Source organism: Uloborus diversus, chromosome 7 (genome assembly GCF_026930045.1).
Source record: "Uloborus diversus isolate 005 chromosome 7, Udiv.v.3.1, whole genome shotgun sequence".
In the NCBI taxonomy this organism is placed as follows: Eukaryota; Metazoa; Arthropoda; class Arachnida; order Araneae; family Uloboridae; genus Uloborus; species Uloborus diversus.
The window spans coordinates 144,959,246-144,984,344 of NC_072737.1; the positions used below are offsets into that span (position 1 = coordinate 144,959,246).

The 25,099-nt window shown below is 33.4% G+C and overlaps 1 protein-coding gene across 1 annotated transcript in view; it reads left to right on the forward strand.

Annotated features, from left to right (window-relative positions):
* LOC129226537 (uncharacterized) overlaps window positions 1–24,752 on the forward strand; it is a 251,063-nt gene extending 226,311 nt beyond the window's left edge. Inside the window, exons 4-6 of the mRNA XM_054861147.1 lie at window positions 17,382–17,506; window positions 21,408–21,475; window positions 24,593–24,752. Coding sequence (XP_054717122.1) covers window positions 17,382–17,506; window positions 21,408–21,475; window positions 24,593–24,752 — 353 coding nt within the window. The remainder of the gene's footprint in view (window positions 1–17,381; window positions 17,507–21,407; window positions 21,476–24,592) is intronic.
* Window positions 24,753–25,099: the final 347 nt, after the last annotated feature.

A 25,099-nucleotide genomic window follows, 5' to 3' on the forward strand; every position in this document is an offset into this window, starting at 1 on the left:
GAGTTATCAGGGCCCAGTTTCCCAATAGGTAGAGTAGGCAGCTGCCTAGGGCGGCAAACTTTTCAGGGGCGGCAAATTTGCTATTATAATACACATGTTTTAAATTAAATTGTTATTCTTGAAAGTAAAATATTAGCATTCTTTCATTTTCCGCAGAGACTATTTTTTCTTGCAATTTAATAATGATTACTTTCACACATCTTATGAAAGTCAAATGTTTTTCAAATATGGTATTTGCCGAATCGTCAGCAAAATTTGAAGAATAAAAATTTTTTTGGGAGATCACTGTGATCATTTCATCGGGGCGCCTCAGAATGAAACGCCATCATTTCTTCATAAATTTGACAGTTTGAATCTGGGGAACAATTTTTTACGTTTTTTTGAGTCAAGGATATTTTGCTCCTTTTGGGGGGGGGGGAGGAGGCGGCAGATTTCAAATTTGATTAGGGGCGGCATGGAGCTAAATTCGGGCCTGGGGAGTTTGTTCAAAAATTTCGGATGGCCCCTCCCACAACAATCGGCTGGATCCACCACTGAATGGACGTATGTTCTGGTGTTACGTTTAAGCACTAAGGATCTTGCTTTTCTTTGAGAAAATTAAACGTAGTAATTTTTTTTTTTTTTTTTTTTTAAAATAATAAACGCTTCAGTAACACGCGGGCAATACTACGGAGAAAGTAAGCTAAGAAATAATTTTTAAAAACCGGAAAGTACAACAGACAAGAAACAAGTAGAATGGGGTTGTTTCCATCAGTCAAAAATACTACTTTTGTCACTAAAATTGATAAAATGAGCAAAAAAAAAAAAAAAAAGCATGGACCCAGTAAATACTTTCATTTTCCCAACAGTTATTTTTTTAATTAATTTTTTTAAATGACCGATTTTTCAAACAAGATGTGGTCTTTGTGACGTCACAAATGATGTACTTTGGCGCAATCCCCTGGTGCATATTTTTACCGGAGTTGAGTATGCCGTGTAACAAAATTAACATACGCATTCTAAAAACAGTTATCTTAATTTTCTTCCGATGTTTTTTATTTTGTCTTTTAACTTTCTGTAGTATCTAGGAGAAGGAAAAAAACCATCTAGATAAAAATTAAAATTTCGCCAAAAAAAAAAAAAAAAATCGCCAACTAGGTGTGACGTTTGACCTAACAAACTAGTAGAAAAATAAAAGACAAATCTTCCGAGGCCATGACAATGACCTACAACGCTACACCCTAAACCCGAACTGCGAGCAACAACTTTTTCCCTTTCTTTTATTATTATGGTTATTTTTCACTCTTCATTTTAACGTAAAACCGGTTTAAGCTTTTTTTTCCCCCTTCTTTTTTAGTATCATCGGCCATTTCCCTTTCTACCTACCAGCGTGCTTTTATGCTTTGCTTTCCCCATTTCTTTTTTTCATCTAATCTTGACTAGCACGGGTAGCATTCTTTCCGTTGATTGGTTGGATGGTTGCCTAGGAAACCGACCCACCAATCCACTGGCCTCTTGACTGACTACTCTCAGTCGAGAATGGAAACTATGCTGTTTCCTTCTCTAGCGGCATTTTTCCGTAATAATTTTTATTCTTGTCGCTGTTATGGCTATTAGCTATTTCTTGTTTTACAAAAATTCTTTTATAAACGGTGTATGGCGCATTGAATTATAAAATAAAGTGCGCAAAATATCTAAAGAGTTTTTGTAGGTTATTTTTTCTTTTGTGTATTAGAAAAATTAAGTCGAACTTTTCTGAAATTAGAAATATTTTTATGAACAAAATTGCAAGGGTTGTTTCTTTGTTTAAAACTTTTCAGTTTGATTGACAAAATACAGTTTTCTTGTGATTTCTCACATTTTTTCCACTTTTTTTTTCCAAAGATGAAAAAAAAAAAAAAAAAAAAAAAAGAAAAGAAAAGAAAAAAACGCCCGGGAAAAAATTAAGCTATTAAACAACAGTCAGAGCTATTAAAAACAAATTTGTTTCTTTAAGTTGATTTTTAACATAGAAGTAATATAAATTTATCCATGCTATCAGAATATGGGCAATTTGAAAAGAAAACTGTGATTAATTTTTGATAGTTGTATGAAAAATCTGGTAAAACTCATATTAAACTATAACTTTGAATACACGTAAAACAGTTCAAAGCTAATTCATAATCAATTGAATTCTCTTCATCAGAATAAATTTTATGTTTTCTGATGTTATCTATTTCTACCCTTTTCTCGTTTTGTTCGAGCATTATTTTAAACTGTTTTAATTATCAAATAAATACTAATAAAAGCATAATTAAGTTCCAATTGCCGCTTTGATTTAGATTTCAAATGGATTATGAACAGAAGTTTCAAGTTCTTTTGAACTTTTTTAAAATTCAGCTAATTTTTCAGTTTTGCTATTTTTGCCGGTTTTCACCAGATTTCTTCCGGTGTTTGTCCCTCACGGGGCAAAATTATCATTTTGGCCGTCAAAATGACCAACCTAGAGTAGTAATTACTTCATTTTAGCATTCAAACATTGCATTTTCCCATTTTCTGCTCTTCACTCTCACAACATGTTATAAGCTGAAAATAGTTCTATAATTTTTACTGAAAATAACACTGCCGTTTCCATAGACCATAAGGTAACTAGTCTAGCAAAACTGCTAAATTTATTATATTAAAGTCACATCTCACCCTCTGTTATTTTTCTCTTTCTTTTCTTCTTCCCGCACCCCATTGCCCCCTTTCCTCCTCTTGTTTTCTTATTTTATATGTGCGTATTACATAAACTTATATACAATAAGGCTAGGTTTAATTTTACATTTTCCTTGTTTTTTTTTTCTTCTTTAACTGATCGGTCAATTAAATAGTGAATAAGAATAAATCTTCTTCTCGATCGAGTACTGTGATGCCATTACCCATTCGAAAGTTTTTGGAGTCATTCAAGTATCTGAATTCCCCGAAATTTCATGTTTAATACTTTATTCGGAATGTTGCCTCCTGTTTCTAATGAAAAGGATTAATGGCTGCTTTGTAAAAGCTCAATGATGGATGTTATATGCAATAATACAATACATTTCACTTTCTTCTTTGGGCGAACAAGATTGCTCACTTTTTTTTTTCTTTTTTGGAGGACAATAAATTCTTTCGCATATTATACTATTTTTTTCCGTAAACATCACTTACAGGAGCTTTTTTTATTTTGCCTTTAGTTTTCTTAAATTAATAGAATTACAGAAAAGGGGGGGGGGAATTCTGAAAGAAATGTAAAATCGCAGAAAATGCCTAAAAGTTAAGTTTTATAAAAAGCGAAAGAAAAGGGCTAAAAAAAAGGAAGCCAAAAACATGAAAATGATCTTCACTGAAAGGTTTACGCTAAATGGGGGGGGGGGATGGTGTCGAAATAACGTGAAGGAAACCCCAAACGTTAAAATTAAAATAATGCAAGTTGGGGGGGGGGAGGTAAAAAGTTGCAAACGATTTTCATCTCAACTTTGCCATAAAAATGACTTGAATTTTGAATTTTTTAGGAACGAAAACAAGTTCATTATCGTTTTATTAATATTTTCAATCTTAGAAAACTCATAGCTTCTGGTATGGTTATTATGGCTGCTCGTATGGGACTACCAGTATTATAAGAGAAGGTGCTTTTTTTGCATTGTTTGTTGTATTACATAATATTTTGCGGCAGGGATGCCTGTTCATCATTTGAGATTCAAAACGCAGAAAATTTCCGGGACATTATGCATATTTCCAATAATATTATTACAGGCAGTTGCCTTTCTTTTATCAGCAGAAACACCAGAAGATTAGAAGAAAATTTTCAAGCAAGTGTGAAGGGTCAATTTCATGTGTGTATTTCTTTGTAGGCAACTGCTCACAGCTGGGATGATCTGTCTGCTGGGCTCTCAAGATGAAAAAAATAAATAAAAATAAACAGTTTTCATGATGTTGTTCAAGTTTTCACGTATTCTTTTACAGGTTACAAATACCTCAGACAGAACCGTGGGATGCGTATGAATCATTTGGATAAATAGAGCTGGAAATGTTTTTGATAATATTACATGTTCTCTCTTTTTTTGCATAGGTAACTCCTCAGTGCCGAAAGCCTATGTGTCTGATGAAATACCGCGGTTTTTAAATTTTTTTTTTTAAAGTTACATTTATCAGGGTGTCCCTTATTTTTTTACAGGAAGTTGAATTACGAGATTATCATTGAAGAAAATGGTCGTGGTGGTACAGAAATCTTCCCTTATTAATCGCATACAACTCTTCGCAGCTAGGAGTTCATCTGTCCATTGAAACACCAAGAGGAAAAAATAAGAGAAATTAAAAAAAAAAAAAAAGTTATATAGGTTTTCTCTTGTTTTTACAGGCAGTTCCTTGTAGCTGCGATGCCTATATCTATCTTCTGAGGGAAACACCAGGATAAAAAAACTCAGGAAAATTTCGTGATGTTGTACAGGTTCTCCCTTATTTTTCATGGACAACACTTCGCATCTACGCTCTCATCTAGGACAAGAGACTATTAACGATCAGGAAATTTTCGTGATATTATCTATATATTTAATTTTATCGGGAACTAAACTAACCACTAACAATTAGAATAGCATTAGTTTCTAGCAATTAAGATACCATTTTAAACATTTGTTATCCCTTTTTATAAATTTTTGTATTTTTCAATCTAATGTACACCCAGAACCTAATGTTGCGTTATTTATAACTACGTAACTTTCATTCTCCCTATGTCGCAAACCATGCTTTGGAAATTTAAATTTCCCTCATGTAGTGTTGTTTGAAACTTTCATTACATTTCTTCGTTCATTTCCGGTCACAACATAAGCCTTTTAAATCTGTAAATCTTTAAACCTCGAATAGTTTAAAGTTTAAAGATTTTTTACGCAGGGTCATCATTTCGAATTTTTCCAGACGGGGAGTAAAGGGTGAACTCAATGTAAATTATACCAGAAAGCAGCAAAAATCACGCCCATGTAAATGCATTAATTTCTCAAAGTCAGGGACCGCAATAGATTCTCTCTGACCCCACTAAGTGATGGGCCTCTTTTTATGCTTAAACAAAATAAGCAAAACTGTAACTGTTCTTGCTTAGAACGCTCTTTAAAACTTTTATTTTTTACAAGTGCAGAAGACTATTCAAAAATGATATTATTCAAAACGTTTATTCTTTTTCTTTATTCCGACTCAAGTGATGATGATGAAATTTCATATCAATAGCACTGGTGAACTTTACCCAGACGCAATGCGAATTCGCAATTTTTATTCTTGAGCATTGGTTTAAATTTTCAATTCGCAACTCCATTAAACTATAGGGGGCGCTGCAGCCACCGTGATGAAAAAGGTAAAACAAACACATGCCGTAACTTATAACTTGCTTTGACGCTTAGTGAATGGCAGTAATTTTTCATCGTGTTTGTGGAGAAGTTTTCTTTTTTATTCTGAAATAACATTACATCAGAAACTGTCTGAAGCCTGTAATTTACCCCAAAGAAAACACGTGGAATGGAATGTTTTACCTTTTTCTTTAGTATTGTTAATCACCGCAAGGTAGCGTATTCGAGTTCTGGAGTTGCGAATCATCTTCTTTTCGGAGATAACAAGTATAATGTCAAATTGTTATTTGTTGTGAAACTGTATTTGAGTGGCAACACTAGTTTTGTTTACTTCTGTACACCTGGACCAGACTAACGTAAACCCAAAATCGTGATTTTCAGGTTATTACTGCATTGTATATAGAATTCGAATTAAAGGATAACAATAATTCTAAGTAAAAAAAAAGAAATCCTTTTATTATTTACTAGTTTTAAAAGAGCGCTATAGTTCCAATTAGACACGTTTTAACGCTCTTCTGCAAAATAGTGACAATGTGACTTACGTTAGTCTGGCTTTAAAGTAGATACATGCATTAAAACCCCGATTTCACGTTTCTCAAGGAATGGGTAAAAAACGTGAACTACTGGAAATACATAAATGGCAAAAATCAAACAGAAAAAAACTAGAAGTTGTGCAGATTAAAAGGTATAATATCTGTATTTTACGAAAAAACGTTTTTTACATACCATTTTAGCTCATTTTGACATTAAGTTGCGATTCCGGACGTTTAGGTTGAAATTATTCTGTAGTAGTCTTTTTTTTTTTTTTTTTTTTGTCAATCTTAAAAAAAGGTACAAAAAAAAACATTGTTCATTTGAGAAATATTTTTTTCTTCCCCCCCCCCAGAAAAAACTTAAAATATGAGAAACTCATTAAAAAAAAAAAAAAACTTTCCATCCAGGTTAAATTAACACTATTAGTGTACGGAAAAACTGGAATATGATGGGGGGGATGGAAAAGCGCAAAATCGGGGTTGTGTTATATGTGAAATGTTTGTTATGTGGATGTCGCATTTGTTTGTTCACAAAATTAAATGTTTTTTGTACCTGTAAGTTTGTAGTCATTTTACGGGTAAATGCTTCAATTTCCGATCGGCAGAATATAATCACATTTTATGAATACTTTATACAAACTGGAAATTCGAATTCCATTTTGGCGAGAATGGAATTCTTCATACAAATCCAGTCGAGTTTGGGAGGAAAATGTCCGTGTAGCAGGCGATAATAGAAGTCGCTAATTCCTGTCACGTAAGACAAATCGCGGTGAGGTGAGAGTTGTTGTGTCACAAATCATCTGCCATCAGATAATCCAGCCTAAGCATGGCATTCTGCCACCGAGCAGGAAATATTAATTTATCGCCGTGCCTGTTCTAATTGAAAAAGCCTGTTAGCTCCAGGACGGAATAGCCACTTGTAAGCGGAAAGACTTTTGCTTTCTTTGGTTGGTGTTGACTGGCCCCTGCGCAGGGCACGTTTCCCATTAAAAACTGGAATCGTGTGAAGTAATTGTCGAGCGCACGCAATGGAGTTTTTCGGCCTCGAGAATTCAGCTTTGATAAGAGTTTTCAGCCTTTTTAGTCAGAACTGTTTTTAAGGAATCAGCTTTTTCTTCGTATATACAATTAGCTTTTTAAGAAGGAATTTTGAAATACTTTTTAAAACGCACTATTTTTCCTGGACAACGTCTGAAACATTCCTATTTTGTGCATTTATCATTTATAATCTCAGGACTTGTCTAATTAAGGTCTCATTGGGGCTTATATGGATTATTTATCAATTTTTATTAGCATGGCAACTGAAACACTTGAAGATGGTTTTGTTGTACCCCAACCTCTGATCCAATATCCCGGGTAAATTGTATAAATGTTAACCCGGGAGATCTGAGGTGGGCGGGGAAAGGAGGGCGAGTCGGTATGAATCTGTAGCCTCGATTTAATTTTCACTTAACTCTAGCAAGTTTCATTTTGTATTTAGTTATTATAAAAAATTTCTGAATGCTTTGTTGAAGTACAGTATTACTTGGTAAATTGTCACCTGCTCATAAAGATGTCTTGGAAGTAGCTCAAGAACTTGAAAATTTAACGGATTACTTTTGAGGGATACAAAGTAAAACTAAGGACGTTCTTAAATCCACTCACCGTCAGAAAATGAAAGAAAAATATTGATGGCATAATGCATTAAACACAATGCACAATTGCATTGACACGATAGCAATACTGCCATTGAAGGAAACAGTGATATGAAATACCTAAACTGTTTTATCAGTCATATTAACCTTCACCTCAATTGCTGCAAAATTTTTATTGGTATTCTCTTCAGAAAAACTGTTTGGAAAAAAGAATCACATGCGACACATATTCGTGGAAAACTTCCCTCTTTATCAGCTGTTCCACTCCAGGAAGGTGACATTGCTTCGATTCATCCTCTCCTTCCGGTCCGCACAAACTTTCTACATCTTTCAGCCATCAAAATATTTTTTTTTTTTGGAAAAGAAAAAAGAGAGAGAGAGAGAGAGAAAACTACAAAGAATTGAAAGTCATTCATTTAGCCTAAATTTCGCTGGTGTATAACCTGTACTCCACATGTGTGCTCTCTCAATTTTTTTCGCTACGTAAAAGTGGGGTATAATAGTGTTTTCCTGCTGCGAAAAACCAGGGGTCTCTGTGCAAAGGAACAATAGCTCCAGCTGGCGTGCGAAAATGACGTCATAGCAGGAAGTGATGTCACCATCCATGATATGAAGGGGAGATACATGGGAAAGATGGGTGCATTTGGAAAGCTCAAGCTGTGTGTAAGGTGTGTATGAGAGATTGGTATGAAGGGAAGAGAGTTCGAATTCACATTCACTTGTTCATCAGAGAGAGGGAGAATGAGAAGGGGGTCGCGCACGGCTTTGATGTGTATCTGGAACATTTTTTTCCCCATTGCATTGCAGGGTAATCCCTTTGAGGTAAAAAAACGCCCTTTCAAAACCTAATGAAAATTAAATTGCTATACCTTTGAAAACCATCTACGGGGCTATGTTTTCTGATCTGGTTTTGTCGTCTTTTTGGAACTCTAAAAAAGTTTTTTTTTCTTTTAATTTTTAACGTAAAACGTTGTAGCGGGTAAACACTACTACAGGCGAGCAACTATTGCGTGGGTTCTCCTTTGAAGAAAATATATTGCGTGACTTTGTATATTTATCAACTTTTTTGCCTTTTCTTCCATATTTTGAAAAAAGGGGTTGTTTTTGTACGGGTTGGAGAGGACTGTTTGTTTTATTTCTATTACATGAAATGAGATACTTTACTGGCCAACAGCAAGCAATTTTCCATCAGAGGTGGACTGTGGGCAGAGGAGGACTATGGTTGTTATATCTACGACGTGAAATGAGATTCTTTACTGGCCAACAGCAAGTAATTTTCCATCAGAAACTGACTGTGGACAGAGGTGGACTATGGTTGTTATATCTGCGACATGAAATGAGATTCTTTACTGGCCAACAGCAAGTAATTTTCCATCAGAGACTGACTGTGGGCAGAGGTGGACTATGGTTGTTATATCTGCGACATGAAATGAGATTCTTTACTGGCCAACAGCAAGTAATTTTCCATCAGAGACTGACTGTGGGCAGAGGAGGACTACGGTTGTTATATCTGCGACATGAAATGAGATTTTTTACTGGCCAACAGCAAGCAATTTTCCATCAGAGACTGACTGTGGGCAGAGGAGGACTATGGTTGTTATATCTGCGACATGAAATGAGATTCTTTACTGGCCAACAGCAAGTAATTTTCCATCAGAGACTGATTGTGGGCAGAGGAGGACTATGGTTATTATATCTACGCCATGAAACAAAATTCTTTAATGGTCAACAGCAAGTAATTTTCCATCAGAGACTGACTGGGGTGGAGGAGGACTATGGTTATTACACCTACATCATGAAATATGATTCTTTACTGGCCAACAGTAAATAATTATCCATCAGAGGAGGATTATCTGTATTATATCTATTATATGAAATGAGTATCTTTACTGTCCAACAGCAAGTAATTTTCCTACCAGAGCGGGACTTTTGATTGATTGACACAATGGGTATTGCATGAAATAATTTTTTTACTGGCAAACAGCTAGTAATTTTCCATCAGAGGAAGATTATTGGCATTATATCTACGCCATGAAATGAGCTTCTTGACTGGCCAACAGCAAATAATTTTCCGTCAGAGGAGGATTATCGGTATATTTATTTACTACTGTATGAAATGAGTCTCTTTACTGTCCAACAGCAAGTAATTTTCCCATCAGAGGAGGGCTGTCGGTTGGTTAACACAATGGGTATTGTATCTTTTTCCTGAAATAATATTTTTTACTGGCTAGTTTAATATACTCTAGATCGAATTTTCATCATATTAAAAAAAAAAAAGTTGAATTTATTCAAACCTATTCTAAAGTAAAAACAAGAACTCACGTTTAATCACGAATTAATATCATTTCTAAAAGCTCAAGAAGGTTCGTTACCGAATCACCCAAAAAAGTTTTATCAACAGCGTCACGTTATTCTTCTAATTCTCCACATTTTCGGAAAATGGAACTTGTGCTTTTTGCCTACGTTTCAGCATTGCATGCGTGATGTTTGCGTGAATTGCATACTAGTTCATTCACATTAATAACTATTGCCAGAGCTATTTCGTAATAGTTGAAGTCGTTTTGCGGAAGTAATACTTTCTGAATTATCAAAACTAATTGAAAAGTAGAACGCCGAAAACCTGTTTACTTATGTTCCACTTTCAGTTTCTTTTGACTATGATAGAGAATTGTGATTTAATTCTATTTTGTTGATCCGTTAGCTAATGTTGACCCGTTTTAAGATAATAGTTTAGAAATTTTTACTTAGAATTGATCCACGAAATTTAGCAGATTTCCTTTGTCATACTGTTTTGAGATGGCTTCTAAACACAAAGGAATTCGTGAAACATAAATGTTTAATGTGGAGTGATTTAAGTAGTTTTTCAATTTACGCTTCTTTAGCTTTAATTATAATATTTGGTACTTGGGTAAAAAAGGTTATTGAATTTTCTATAAGAATATCTGCAATTTTGGTGTTACCATTTCTTCCTTCGTAGCAGTTGCGCACTCATTGGCCAGTTAGCTTAACCACTCAGAACCAGAGGCGGATACAGACTACCATTTTAGGGGGAGGGGGAGAATTACTCTCCCCCCATGAGTGAACCTACGGTTTTGAGTATGAAAATTTTTTGAAGCTGCTTCGGGCCTATATAAAGCATCAGGTCAACCAATAAGGCACTTATCTTTACTAATAATAAAACTGAAAGTCTCTCCGGAGGATGTCTGGATGTCTGTGACGCGCATAGCGCCTAGACCGTTCAGCCGATTTTCATGAAATTTGGCACAAAGTTAGTTTGTAGCATGGGGGTGTGCACCTCGAAGCGATTTTTCAAAAATTCGATGTGGTTCTTTTTCTATTACAATTTTAAGAACAAAAATATCATGAGATGGACGAGTAAATTACGAAATTATCATAACGTGGAACCGTAACATGGGCACAAGCCAATTGGCGAGATACGAAATTATCATAACGTGGAACCGTAACATAGGTACAAGCCAATTGGCGAGAAAATTCACCATACGTTTTTGTAAATATACAGGCGAACTGAAAGACCTTTTAATTTTTCTATTACGGGCAAAGCCGTGCGGGTACCACTAGTTAAAGCATAAATTACTGATTAATTTCATAAGCAATGAAAGGAATTACCATTTCAAGCATTTACTTTAAAAAATAATTAATGAATTGAAAAGACTACTGAAATTGTTTTATTTATAAACTGTTTGAACACAAAGTAGGCGGTTGTTGACGATTTAGGGGGAGGGAAGGGTCATGACCCTTCCCTTGTATCCGCCTCTGCTCAGAACCCTTGGTTTTAAGTAAGCTAAGTGTTATTTATTTATTTTATTATTATTATTTTTTGAAACTGCACACATATTTCTTGTAGCTTCGTTCTTTGTCACAAGCTCACATTAATTTCTCACCACTTTGTATGAATCAAATTATCCAGACCTCTAGTAAAATAAATCAATCTGTAGAAAAAAAAGAAGTTTGACTGGCAAGCACAAGTTCACAACAAATTTTTCTCTGCAACAGGAAATGCGTGCGCGCATTAGATGGCTGTGGCATTATAAGAGTGACGTTGAGGCTTTCTCACGTTATATAACGTAGTTTTTCATTTCATTTCTATTGCTTCCCCCCCCCCCTCCATTGCGTTTCTCCACCCTTCATCCCACCTTACTTAGTGCACTGTGTGACACTAGCAGACGCGACGATATAATTTAGATCGTGACTCGGGTGAATAATCGATGCGAATTCGGTATTGTTCCACCCCTCAGCAGTGTTCGGAGAACAGGTTTTATTAAACGAGATGTATTTGCGAAGAATCGTGATGAGATCACTACATAATGTAAATTCTTGAGATAGGTCAACTGCGGTATTATTGCGAAAAAAGAGACAATTTTAGCTTTTTGAGATTGGCAATTTTTTAAAAATTTTACTGATTAATTCTCCGATTTTAGTTTGCTGATAATTTAGAGGCTTAGTTTACGTGGGAGCTCACGAGAGCATAGCTCTTTTACTTTCTAATTTTATGTGAATTTTTACTATTGGACGGATTTTAGACAACCCAAGGAAGAAGAGCGTGTGGTACCTCCTTCTTTTTGTTATTTTTTTTTTTAAAGAAATTAAGCCCTGGTTATTTTCAGGGACGCAAGGGGGGGGGATGAGTTGGGGATCAATCGGAGTTTTACCCCTACCCGAGAGCTATTCGTTATACACTGTTATCGATCCCAATATGGTAGTTTAAAACTTAGGCGAGGACTGTTACTGCCCCCCCCCCCCCTCCTCTGAGAAGGCAATGCGTCTACACTATTGGTAGCACTTGTACAACTGAAGACTCAATTATAAGTAATAATAAAAATAGTATAAATTAAAATCTTCTCCTGCTCAATTTTAAGGCAATTTTCTATTGTATTTTTCTTTCTTTTGCGTGTTCCATTTCGTTTTTGTCGTTGCAATTTCATATTTGCAGTAATATTTTTGATTTGGATGAAAAAAAAAACAAATTTCTTCAGTTTGGCTACTGCTGTTCTCTATACTTGTCACACTTTATTTGTGCGGGAAAGTGTCTAAGAATCCATATTAAAAAGCTAAAAAATCATTTAAAAAATTTCGTTTAAGAAGTGTAAGTTATTACGTACTAACATGAGTACATGCAGCCGTTTCTTTGCAGTTTTTGAAAAACATAGATTATTTAATAGGTGTGCAAAGAAGTCATGTGGTGCCCACATCAGTTTTTTTTTTTTTTTTTTTTTTTAATTTAGAGACTGATACCGAGGCAACAGCTGTGAAGAATGTTTGGCATCACTCCAATTTGGCTGGCAACAGTTTTCTTAGTTCAGCTTGAGTGACAGAAAGCAATCCTCACTCCAGATTATACAACTTAATTATTATTTATTTATTGTTGTTGTTTCTCAAAATTAAGTAAGCAGTGAGCGAGGTGATAACGTCATAGCTGCTTGATGTGATTTTTTTTGGGTACTTTCGGAAACAGGCACCGGTCGCACCGGTGCCGCCGTAATCGGTGGAAACGGTTGAGTCCCTGTATGAAAACGTGTAGGGCAGTGGTTTCCAACCCTTTTCACATCACGACCCCTTTGCACCAAGTAAACAACCCGCGACCCCCTATGTTTTCCCCATACATAGTTTATGTGTCTGTGTGCTCGTCTGTGAGTGTACTATCGTGCATATGCGCACATAGCACATATGTTGCATGATGACTCTAGCTGTTTAAAAAGTATTTCATTTAGGCATTTAGGCTTAATCTTTTTTGTCCACAATGATTGCATATATATATATATATATATATATATATATATATATATATATATATATATATATATATATATATATATATATATATATATATATATATATATATATATATATATATATATACATTTAAACTCTCGAGGAAGGACCTCGCGTGATATTCTCATAGGCAAAAACAATTAAAATATATATATATATATATATATATATATATATATATATATACAGTAAAACCTCGTTAAGTCGTCACTCAACGGACCAAAAATTTTTGACCACTTATGCGGAGTGACTACTTATGTGGAGTGGGAAATTAAAGAAAAAAAAAGCCTGACAAATATTTATGAATAGCAGTAGAATTCTGTGAGAAAAACAATAGCTTATGTAAGAAATGTCTATAAATTAGTGGAAATTTTAAAAAGGGGGAAAAATACTAATGATAGTTACTTTGTTTTGTTTTCTCTTACTTATACATTACTTAATAACAACAACTTATTTTAATGTAGTCACGGTACATTAATACAATCTTTCAATGTTGACTGATGAAGTTGTTGCTTACGGAAAAGAACTCTTTCTTCTAACGTACATCAAGCTTTAAATTTTGTGTTTTTTGTGCCTTGTGAACGGATGTTAAATACTGACTAACTTTCTCCAGGTATTAGATTTTGTCTGTCTTGCTGGAAGGAGTTAGATTCATATTCTCGGCACTTGGCAGAGTCACAGCAAGAATTATGCTTTGAATGACCAGAACCGAGGATCGAGATTTCAAGGAAAATAAATATCAAACAGCTTTTCAACTAAGTCCGACACTATTTTCTAAGATCCGATAAGGAAAAGGAATTTTAGAAAACAACTTTTGAGTGACTAGTTAAGCGGGTAAAATTAAATTTGGTGACCAGTAAAGGAGGGTCATTTTACATTACTGTGAATGAGACCTTGTCGGGACCAAAGAAAAACGACCACTTAAACGGAGTGACCACTTAACCGGTCGACTACTAATTGAGGTTTCACTGTATATACATATATATATATATTTGTCTCGATAATGTTAAACATACTGATGTGCAAATTCTGTGGTAGAAGCTTTGCCTTGCATGCCGGATACCTTACGTTCGATTCCCACCAGAGTCCTGAGTCTTATTTCCTTCTCTTTTGTTGCAAATTTTTCCTTTGTTTGTTCAGAGGCAGAAGCGCTTTGTAAACAGTCCTCTATGTATATGAAGCCAAGATCTGATATGAAGCTGATTAGCTTCAGTATTAAAAAAAGAAAGAAAAATAATATATTTTTTTCTCCTTTTTTTTGTATTTTATTTATTTAAAAGAAAAATTAATTTTATTTCTGAGGCAGCTCCTGGTGTTTAGAAATACAACGCTCTACTGTGATCACATCAATTAATTGTTCGTTCTGTTATTTTACACGTTTGAATTCATGACATAAAATCTGTGTTTGAATTGTGAATAAAAAACTGATCTGTACATGAAATTAAAAATGCACATGCTTTTTGTTTTCGATGCATTTTTTTTCCCGCTTTTAATATGGCTTCGGTTGTGCTGTTAATTTTATTTTCAAGGAATTTGGACGATTTATTCTCATAAACTAGCGCCATCTACAGGTAGGAAAGTAATATTTTTCTGAATTTTAAACCCTCGAGGAAAGACCTCGCGTGATATTCTCATGGGCAAAAGCAATTAAAAGCTTACGTTACTGATCATGATGGCAACAGTTCTAAGCTTCAATCGGGCTGTTTTGGAATTGTATGTATATTGAATTTTATGCCTTTTGCATTTTCTTAATTTCTTTTGTTTTTAAGATTTGTTTCAGGAATTTGTATGCCAATTTTCGCTTCTTATTCAGGACGTTGGAAACTTAATTATCTCTTCTAAAATACTTTTATTCTTTTAATAAAATATCTTCCACTATATATTTATTCATTTTGATGGAAAATGAGAATAGCGATCTGATTGAAAATGATGCATTTTGTAATAGCCCGCGATCCTTGCCGGATGATTTTACCAATTGTGATAATTCTTGCCTCAGTTGTCCTTGTGAGGAGGATGGAGCTAAATGTAAAAAAACTGCGCATAAAACCTTAAATAGAGCTGCTCGGAAGTTTCCAATTAGTTTCCCTCATCTAACTCACAAAACAACATCTTATGAGAAAGTACCAAAAGTAGTTCTTCGGCGATTAGAAGAACTACCCATGTACGCAGAGTCCGCACATGAACTTCTCACAACGAAGTCTTTGAAACTTACCGATGGAAAAATGCCGATGAATAAGGGAAAATCTGTTAAATCAGCTGTTTGTTTGCACTGTCAAACTTGTGAATGCAAAAACTCATATTGTAATTTTGCGGACAAGCATTCAGAAGAATGTAATGAAGGTTAGTTGTAAAGTGATTTCATTAAGATGAAGGCATAATTTTTGTTTAGTAATGAGTTCAAATCTTCGTTGTTAAGTAGTGTCTGTGATTTTTCTGAAGCGGGTAGAAACTTGAGACTGTTTACCTATCCATCTTTCTTCAAGTTTTTATATCTAGTTTCAGCAAAAAAAAAAAAAAAAAAAAAGGTACAGGAACAGGGTGAATTTGCTACCCTGCAGAAGTTGGCACCCGAGGCAAGAGCCCTGGTTTGCTTGCCCCTAGATCCACCACATGCATTGTTACAGGGATATAATTCACTAAAATAAAAGTTTAAATGAAATAAAGTTTTTTTTTTTTTTTTTAATTCGTGCACATAACTACAGTTCTAAAGTCTTAGTCACTTTAATCATGATCTATAATTGTTCAACTAAATGTCTGTATTTTTTGTATTCCACTCGACTTTTTCTTTCATAAAACCTGACATAAGTTTAAGTCCAGAAAGAAAAGCATTTGCATTTCTGCATATATTGTGCTAATAATAAATCTTCTACCATAGGCTCCCATATGTGTAATGGGGGGGGGGGACTTAGAAAATGTATTGGTTTCAAAGCTTTACTTATAAGGGGGAAAAAAATCCTTTAATTTTTTCTGTTTACAAAGAAAATAAAGGTCAAGTTAGATTTATGAAGATTTTAAATTTTAAAATTCAGGCGACTTAATCCTTTAGAAGCTATAATTTGTTTTTGAAGAAAAAAATCAATTTGAATTAAAATTATAAAATTTTTCAAGTTTTATAGAAAATTTTTTAAATAGGAAAGAATGTTACAATAGTTATTCATTAACATATTATGGATTATGTTGAAATGTTTTAATATTTAAACTCAAAATTTATTTTTTAATTATCCGTATTAATGTCCAGAGGGGTGTTTCAGCTCCCCTTTATGGGCGCCCATGGCTTCCAAGACTCCTACCTCCAGATAATAAACCCTTAATTTAAATTTATAGGAGAGTGTTATTTGAAAAGATGAAGAATAATCATCTATTTTATAAACATTTTTTTTTCATAGAATTACTGACAAACAGAGCTTAGAAGTCATTTTAACTCTCAATGAGAAACAAAATTCAAATATCAATGCACTTATTAATCAAAAAGTTAGACTAAAAAAATAAATTAAAGAAATGCTCCACACATTTCACAAGGAATGCATAGTAATTGCTGTTGGTCATCAAAGAAGCAAAAAAGTCCGTGTTTGAGTGTTTCTGCTCTCTAATAATAAATTTACTTCAAATAAAAAGAGCATACATTGTGTTTTATTGCATGCTGCCAAGAAATTTTTAGTCCTGTCCTGTGATTTTTCATTTTCTCCTGTATATTGGGTAATTGAAAAATTTAATTTCTGAAATGAAGAATACCCAGGTAGAACTTATGTGCAGGTTTGTATATTCCTAATCTTCTGTGAGCCATGCAATCAAATTAAGGATTGATTTCTCTCAAATATAGAAGGTTGATAGTTAGCTGTCTAGTAACTACTATTATTTTACCTACTACTACGTCCATTAATTTTTTTTCCTCCATTACTTGTAAAATGTTTCTTTACCTTTTTTTCCACATTAAACATAAAAATATTCATAGAAAAAAAACCCACACATTTTTATAAAGAAATTAATGTGACTATGAAAAGAAATTATGAACTTCTTTCATTAAAGATGTTTTTAAATCATAAAAAATATTTGTATTTTACTTTAGAAGACATTAAAATATAATTTATATTAATGAAAATTTTATTTTGCAGATAAATGTAAGGATTTTTTTGACGATGCTACCTTAGAGTATGTAAGGCATAATTTACTACAATTAAGTTCTATTGAAGGAATGTTCCCAGGAGGACCTCCATCAGCCGTCACATTCCATAGTACGGTGAGTATCTCCATCTTTAATTCGCCAAAACAGAAGGGGGTTGTCTGAATGACTGAAAAGAGATCTTTTGGAAAGTAAAATGCCTCCTCTTTTCCGAATATTGTAAGGCAGTGGCAGTTCCCCCATTGGGCACATGATAACTCAAAAATGAAGAAATTTTAATTGAAATATAATATGATTAAACACACCAAACATTTATTAATTTCCAAGATGCATTCCTCTCTCTCTTTTCCCTCAGTATGCTTATACATGCCTAAATTATTGCTGGTTACTAAAACACTTGACATTTGGGCACCTTGCATATCAGAGCGAAGAAATGCATTTGAAAACCTACTTAAAGAAGCAAAGTTGATTCAGCTAGTTATTTTAGTTGATTTTTTTCTGTTATTTTATAGCTTGTTTTTTACTTGGAAGCATAGTATTCGCAAAAATTTTTTTACTATAAGATCGGCCTTAAGTTCAAATTTGCTCGCCCCAGAATGAATATTAAGTTTTTTTTCAACCTGATCACTCGTGGATATATGCCTAAGAATGCATAGACACCCGAAATATCCATTTTGACGATCCCCGAGTTAATTATGAGTCTTCTCGTGACATTCGTATGTACGTATGTATCTCACATAACTCAAGGACTTTATTTCCTAGAAAATTGAAATTTGGTGCATAGACTCCTAGTGGAGTCTTGTTGTGCACCTTCTTTTTTATTTGCATTTGGATGTTCCAAAGGGGGTCTTTTACACCTTTTTTGGGGGAAATCATTGTTAATATGAATGAAAACTCAAGTGGTGTTACGATTTGGCAAACACTTGGGGAGGTATCTCCAAGCTTTTGATTGCCAAGTTTTGTTGCCAACTTAGCGTTTTTTAAATTTTAAATCTAGTTTCAGTTTGGCCACTATTGGCGATATTTAGAGAGTTAACCATTGAGCCACATTAAAATTGCCAATATTGGGAAAATTAATCTGTATAGAGCGTTTTTTTGCTTCGGTTCGCAACAAACTTGGTGTCAGCTCGTTTATTTAGAATATTATTTTACTCTTAATGGCTAAGTCTCTGAAAAACCCAAAATAATATGTAGTGTTACCATATATTGTAGTTTCTATGTAGCTTTGACTGAGCATGGCTGCAGGTAATGAAATGTAAAATTAACACCAAGAGTAAAAATGCACTGTAAGGTAGGTACCTATAATATTAACAGCACCATTGGATAATATTCCATTTGCACTATTTCAGTACCCACTTGAGTGAGAAAAGTTGCCAGTTTTGGCTACTAATCAGGCTATTTTGATATTGACTCTTGGTTAAGTTTTGCCATAATTGGCTTATACGTATCATGATATATGCAAGGATATTTATCATGCTATGGTGTGTCTGCCTTGATCAAATTTTCTGCTTTTGGATGTAGCTATTAATTGATCCAAAGGAATAGATCTAAGGTTAATTGGAAACCTAAAGTTTCAAGATTGCATTCTGTGAGAAAAGCTTAGTTTTTATATAACCAGTGAATTGACAATAATTAATAATGTTTTACTTATTCTTAATTTTGTGGAGAAACTATTTCCTTAACAAATGAATAACATGGTATTTTTCCCCCTGGAAGAAATTTGAATGAGTTTGTTTGAATGAAGTAAAATCTTTTGCAACTATTCAAAAATTTGAGATGTGTTACCTTTCTGGGGCGATGTATTCAATTTTATGAAAATTATGCTAAACATTTATTCTAATATTGAATTTCAAGTTCTCATTTTTTTGCATTAATCTGTTGTTCTCATAGTAGAGATTTTGTTACAATATTGTGGTAACTTAAAGTTAGACTGTAGACCAAGGATTCCTAAACTTTTTCATTCTGTGGATCACTTACCGATTTTTCCTGTTTTTTGCAGATCCCATACCTGAGGATAGTTCTAAGACTAGTAATTCAGTGTAATATTGACATTTGATCATTCTAAAGTAGTGAATTAAATAGTTGTTTTGCCCAAAATTTCTAAAAATATCAGATAAAAGCAGAATGTATGGAGATGTCCCAGGACAAGTTACAAATTTGCACGTTAGTGTGCAAAATTTACATTGAGAGTTTTCACATGCTCTATTGAATGATCTTAACATTCAACTTCAAACCTTCAAATTCAAACATAGTTTTGATAATTGGCTAAGAGACAATGTGGTAGGGTTTACTGCAGAATGTAAAATTAAAAGAAAAAGTAACATAACCTTTTATTCATACTTTTATTAATTAACATGGCACACAATGCAATTCTTATTATTTCAACATAAAGTAAGGGCAGGAAATAAAAAAGAAAAATGCTTTATGGAAAGGATAAATTTAACACTTCTCAACACTACACATTTTATATTTGATTTCAAATTTGTCATTTCGTTCTCATTTCTCTCATACTCTTTTTAGATTCAAGTAAAAAAGATATTTTTTTTGAAACTTCTTTGTATGTATACTTATTACGCTTTCAATAATTTATTTACAAAGATTAATAATATTGCCCAGTTTTTATAAATATTCAAAAAGTAATTAACATTTCATTTCAAAAAAGGATTATGCATTCTTATATTTTGCGCATATTTTTCTGCTAAAGGACCGCAATAATCAACCCTACAATATGTATGACACGATGTTCTGCAGTCAAATACGTTAAGAATCAAGAAAATTCTTTAATATAAATATTTTTTTAACACTTTTTTTTTTAACGTATAAAATACTATACAAATGCAGTTTTGAAAAGTATACACTACTGACTACAAAAAGTATTGCTTTACATCATAGAAAAAAAAATTTAGGGATTCAAAAACCATGCAAACACACACTTTAAAGTTTACTGAGAGAAAAAAAAATCACTCTTAAATCGTGTTTCTTTAGATCGCTTAGCGTATATGAACTAAAACTACTCATAATTTAAAAAATAGTTGAAATGTAGAGTAATGAAACTTTTTCCTATATGTTTGAAATGGTTTGAAGTTTGGAAATGAGCAATAAAAAAAAATCGATTCTTTGGTCATTAAAAAAATTATTAATAATTCATTATTTTGGTCATCTTCTGAGTCGTCAATCCAGTCATTCTGTTGTGAATGATATTGCTTATCAGGGCACAAATGGATACTGAATACAGAAAATAAATAAATAAATAACTGTGCAGAAAGAGAGGGAAAATCTTTTTTTCCCAACTTTAAAATCACATTTCAAAATTTATTTAGTTGGAGTTCCTTTTTCTGTCATCTAAAATCTTGTTCTTACATTATAAAAATAAGTATCATGCAAGTACATAGGTTAAAATTATGTTTATTATACTATAGCACAAAGAGCGCCTAAATTTTAGCTATTAATTGTTTTAATTGGTTCCAAGCTTGAGACCTTATTTTCATCTCATACACCTCTAGTTTTTTCTTTCATTGCCATGGACCCCTTGGAGACCAATGTGGACCCCTAGGGGTCCCTGTGGAATTTCCCCCTCTATTTTAGGATTAATGAAATGAGTACCTGTTTCTTCATTCATCAATAAAATTGGAGTTTAAGTTTTTACAAATGTATGTGTTCAGTTTTAATTGTTACCAAAACTTTGAAACAGGTGTATGCAATTTTTATCATTATTTGTGCATTTATGTTTGAAATTTGATCTCTTCAAAAGTGCAATACTCTTCAAAATAAGTGCTGTTCTCAATTCATTCTTTAGCTTGTTTTCATTATTTTAATTCTTTAATTTAAAAAAAAAAAAGCTGTAGGAAACATACTGTGAGAAGTTTTACTGCATGAAATATATTTTGTAGTTAGTCAGTATAAGTTATAAAGTACATACAGTTTATGTTTGCTAATGTCAAAGCTTTGTTTTTATAATAATCACTTATTATTTAAAAATTAAAAATTTATTTTTAACTCAGTTATTTCATTTATTTAGGTAATTGCAAAAAGAAGAGATGAAAAGGGTCGTGTCAATGTTCTTTTGCATTGGAGTCCTGAAGATATGTAAGTATTTCATTTGGATAAATTATGTATTAAACATTGAAATAGATGGGAAAGTACTATTACTGACTTCTTACTTACATGTATGTTAGTACAAAAAAGATTGAATTAATATTCAGTGTTCGGCCAAATATTCGGTTCAAATTTTAACCGAACATTGGGTATTCGGCAAAATATGGTGTTCAGTGCATCTCTAGTCATTTCATATAGAAACCAGGTTATTTACTAGAAGTAATAGTCCAAGTGTTCTTATCATTAGTTTATTTTATTGAATACAGTACCCACCACTAATAAAATCGACCCAAACCCAGTGGCACGACAGCCCATGGGGGCCAAGGCCTACTGTGTCCATCTCAGTCTTCCTGACCAAGGGCTCTGGGGTGCTAGGCAGATGTTCTGCTTAGGTGGTCAGCTTAACACGGAACCAGGGTTTATAGCTGATTTGACCATGCCTGACCCGGGGATAGAACCCTGGCTTTGGAAAGCGCAAAGCACTACCACTGAGCCACTGGGTTTCTACAAATAAAATGCCTGGATTATAAAATCAGTTGATTCTTAAAATCAGATCTGTAAGAACATAATCATTGCAATATCAAAACATGTTAGAACCATCTTTTGATAAAATCACTGTCGTTGTTTTATAAAATCATTTTTGGATATTATGCTTAAAAAAATTGATAAAGAAACACCAAGTCTCAGAAGGTGAGGAAATCTCAGTGCGTAATTCCCTCTATTAAATAGATGTCTGAAATGCGCTTGAGATTATTAGATTCACTTTCGAGTAAAGAGGAAACTATAATGTTGAAAGTTACAAAACAGTTTATAAACTTTCAATGATATTGAATCTTTACTCCCCAATTCTGTTTAAACGTCAACTGTATTTTGAAGCACTTAGAACAAAAATAAGTTAAGTATTTCGTTTTATTTTTAGAGTATTTAAACTTCAAAACTCATTTTCTAAGTGAGTGTATGCATGCCGGTTTATAAAATCAGTCACTTATAAAATCAAATGTTCTTAGAACGAATGTGATTTTAATAAGCAGCTTCCACTGTACTTTTATTCACTGATTTTTATTTGAAAATATATGATGCAAAATATTTGGTATTTTTACTTTTTTTCACCCCCACAAAGAAATCTTAAGATTATTATACTTTGAAAGATAACCGGAAAATAAAGAAGGAAAATAAACAAAATACAAGAAAAAAAAATTAAAATTTTCAATAAAAGTTTCAAGGGTATGATTTTTTTTCCAAGAAAATTATAATTAAAAAAAAAAAGAAAAAGAGATACTTGATTCAAGCTATATAAATAAAATACTATCTCCATACTTGCCAACTCTTCCATTTTTGGCGGAAGGTTTCTGTTATTTTCAATGATCTGTTCAGAAGACAAAATCTTCTCCAATCAATTTTTCTCCTTTTCCAGCACATTTGCTGTTTCTGGAATGTTTAATCAAAACGAAGAATTTAGTTTAATTGTAGTAATAATACAAATAAAAGATCTGCAGAAAAGCCAACATCCATGTTTGTTTGGCCAGCACTCAAACTTGCAGATTTTTTGAAACAAAAATTGCAAATTTTAGTGCATATCTGTTTGTAGCTGATTTAATGAATAGAAAACAAACCCTGTGGCACGACAGCCTGCGAGGGCCAAGGCCTACTGTGCCCAACTCAGTTTTCCTGACCAAGGGCTCTGGGGTGCAAGGCGGATGTTCTGGTTAGGTGGTCAGCCTAACGCAGAACCCCCAGTGTTTGGTTCCCAAGCACACTTGGTACTCATTTTATCGACCCACTGAAGGGATGAACGGCTGAGTTAACCAGACCCAACCTCGGAATAGAACCCGGGCTTGTAGTGCGAAGTGCAACCACAGCGCCACTGCGCTTCGTTTTAATGAATAGAGTATTAGTCCTTTATATATTAGTCCTTCATAGTGCCTATTACAAAGGGATCTTTAATGAACTTAATTTTAAGTTAGGATTCTTAATTAATTTTAACATGGTGCTTTGTTCTTTATTTTTATGATAGTTTTTTTAAGGAAAACAACTTAATTACCCCCTCTTTTTTTTTTCTATTTATTTTTATAGTACCAAAACAGACAGTTTATCTCCTTTGCTCAAATTTGAAGTTGCAGTTAACTGTGAAGGAAAATTACTAATCTTTGTTAATGTTTAGCATTGATTAATGTTTTTTTTTAATCCAAATTTTATGTTTGTTAAATATCAATAATTTTTCCTCTTTATCTCAGTTTCTTTTTCTTTTTTTTTCAAAATTGACCATAGATTTATTTCTCTTGATGAAATCAAGACAACTCTCTTCAGCAGAGACTTCAAATTCAGCTCAACCAAAATTTATTTTTTAAATGCACGAAAGAAATTAAAGAAACTTAAAGTTCAAAATATAAGCAATAAATGAGAAAAATATCATTTGCAACATATGTATGCTTAAAGAATTGTGGGACGCATTTCTAGAATATAGGCAATATTCTAGAATATAGGCGATATTCTAGAAGATTTTCAAGTAGTAATTATTCTACGCAAGGCCTCCAACTTGGAAAGATTGTTGCCAGATTGGAAAATTCAGAATGTCATTTTTAAATTGTTGTATAACTTAATATTAATTGAAACAGTGAGAAATAAAGGGATGTAAGTGGGCATTTTCAAATTTTGAATAAAACGCGTTTAAAGAAAAGATTCTAGGTATGCTTTCATTGAAAAGGTTTTCCAACCCACGCTGTATATCAACACCTATCTCTTGCCCTAGGACAGAGTAGAGGTTCACTACCATTTGTACTGGTTATCTCTTAATTTTTAATTTTGCAACTTACATCCCTTTGCTTCTCACTGCCTCAGTCGAGTTTGAAATTTTGGCCTACAGGTTAACATATGCATTTAATGACCCTATAATCTAAATGCTACTGTAGCCATAGTTTTCTCCAATTATTCTTTAAAAAATTCAGTGTGATTTGATCAATATTAAATATTATCGCCTCAGAGTAACAGTAGGCTATCTTACTGTTATTCCTCGGCTGAGATGTCTTACTGTTGCTCTGAGGCCATGATATGTTTCAACTTGGCTGAAACTTTTTTTTTTGTCCATCATTAATGTGATTTTCTTTATAGGGTTCCTGACTCATGGGTTGCAGAAAGTGATATGTGTTCCAACTTTGAAAAAACCATTCCAGTTTCTAAATTACCTCCAGAAGCTCTGCAGCTTTGTTCATTAGAAGCCCTCAAGACCTCAGGTATCCTACCTCGACCTGGGAAACGCAAAAGAAAGTGATAATTTATTTTCACACATTCAGTTTTCAGTCCTTTTAGAATTGAACTCAGAAAGAAAACTATCCACCGCTCAAGTGCCACTTCAACATCTGCGTGGAAGGACTCATTGAAAGCTTCTCATTTTTTTAAGTCTTCTTCTTTCTGCATAGTTATTTAAGTCAGTCATATGTTTGTGACAGTAATGTACTTGTAATTTATTTTCTTAGCCTCAGTGTCTTGCTTTCATCTTTGACTGATTTCGTCAGAAATCGAAACCGTTTTCTTGCAGCGTTCCATATTGTGAGTTTTGTGTTGTGGAATGCGATTAGATGCAAATGAGAGAATACTGGAGAGAGGGAGATTTGTGTA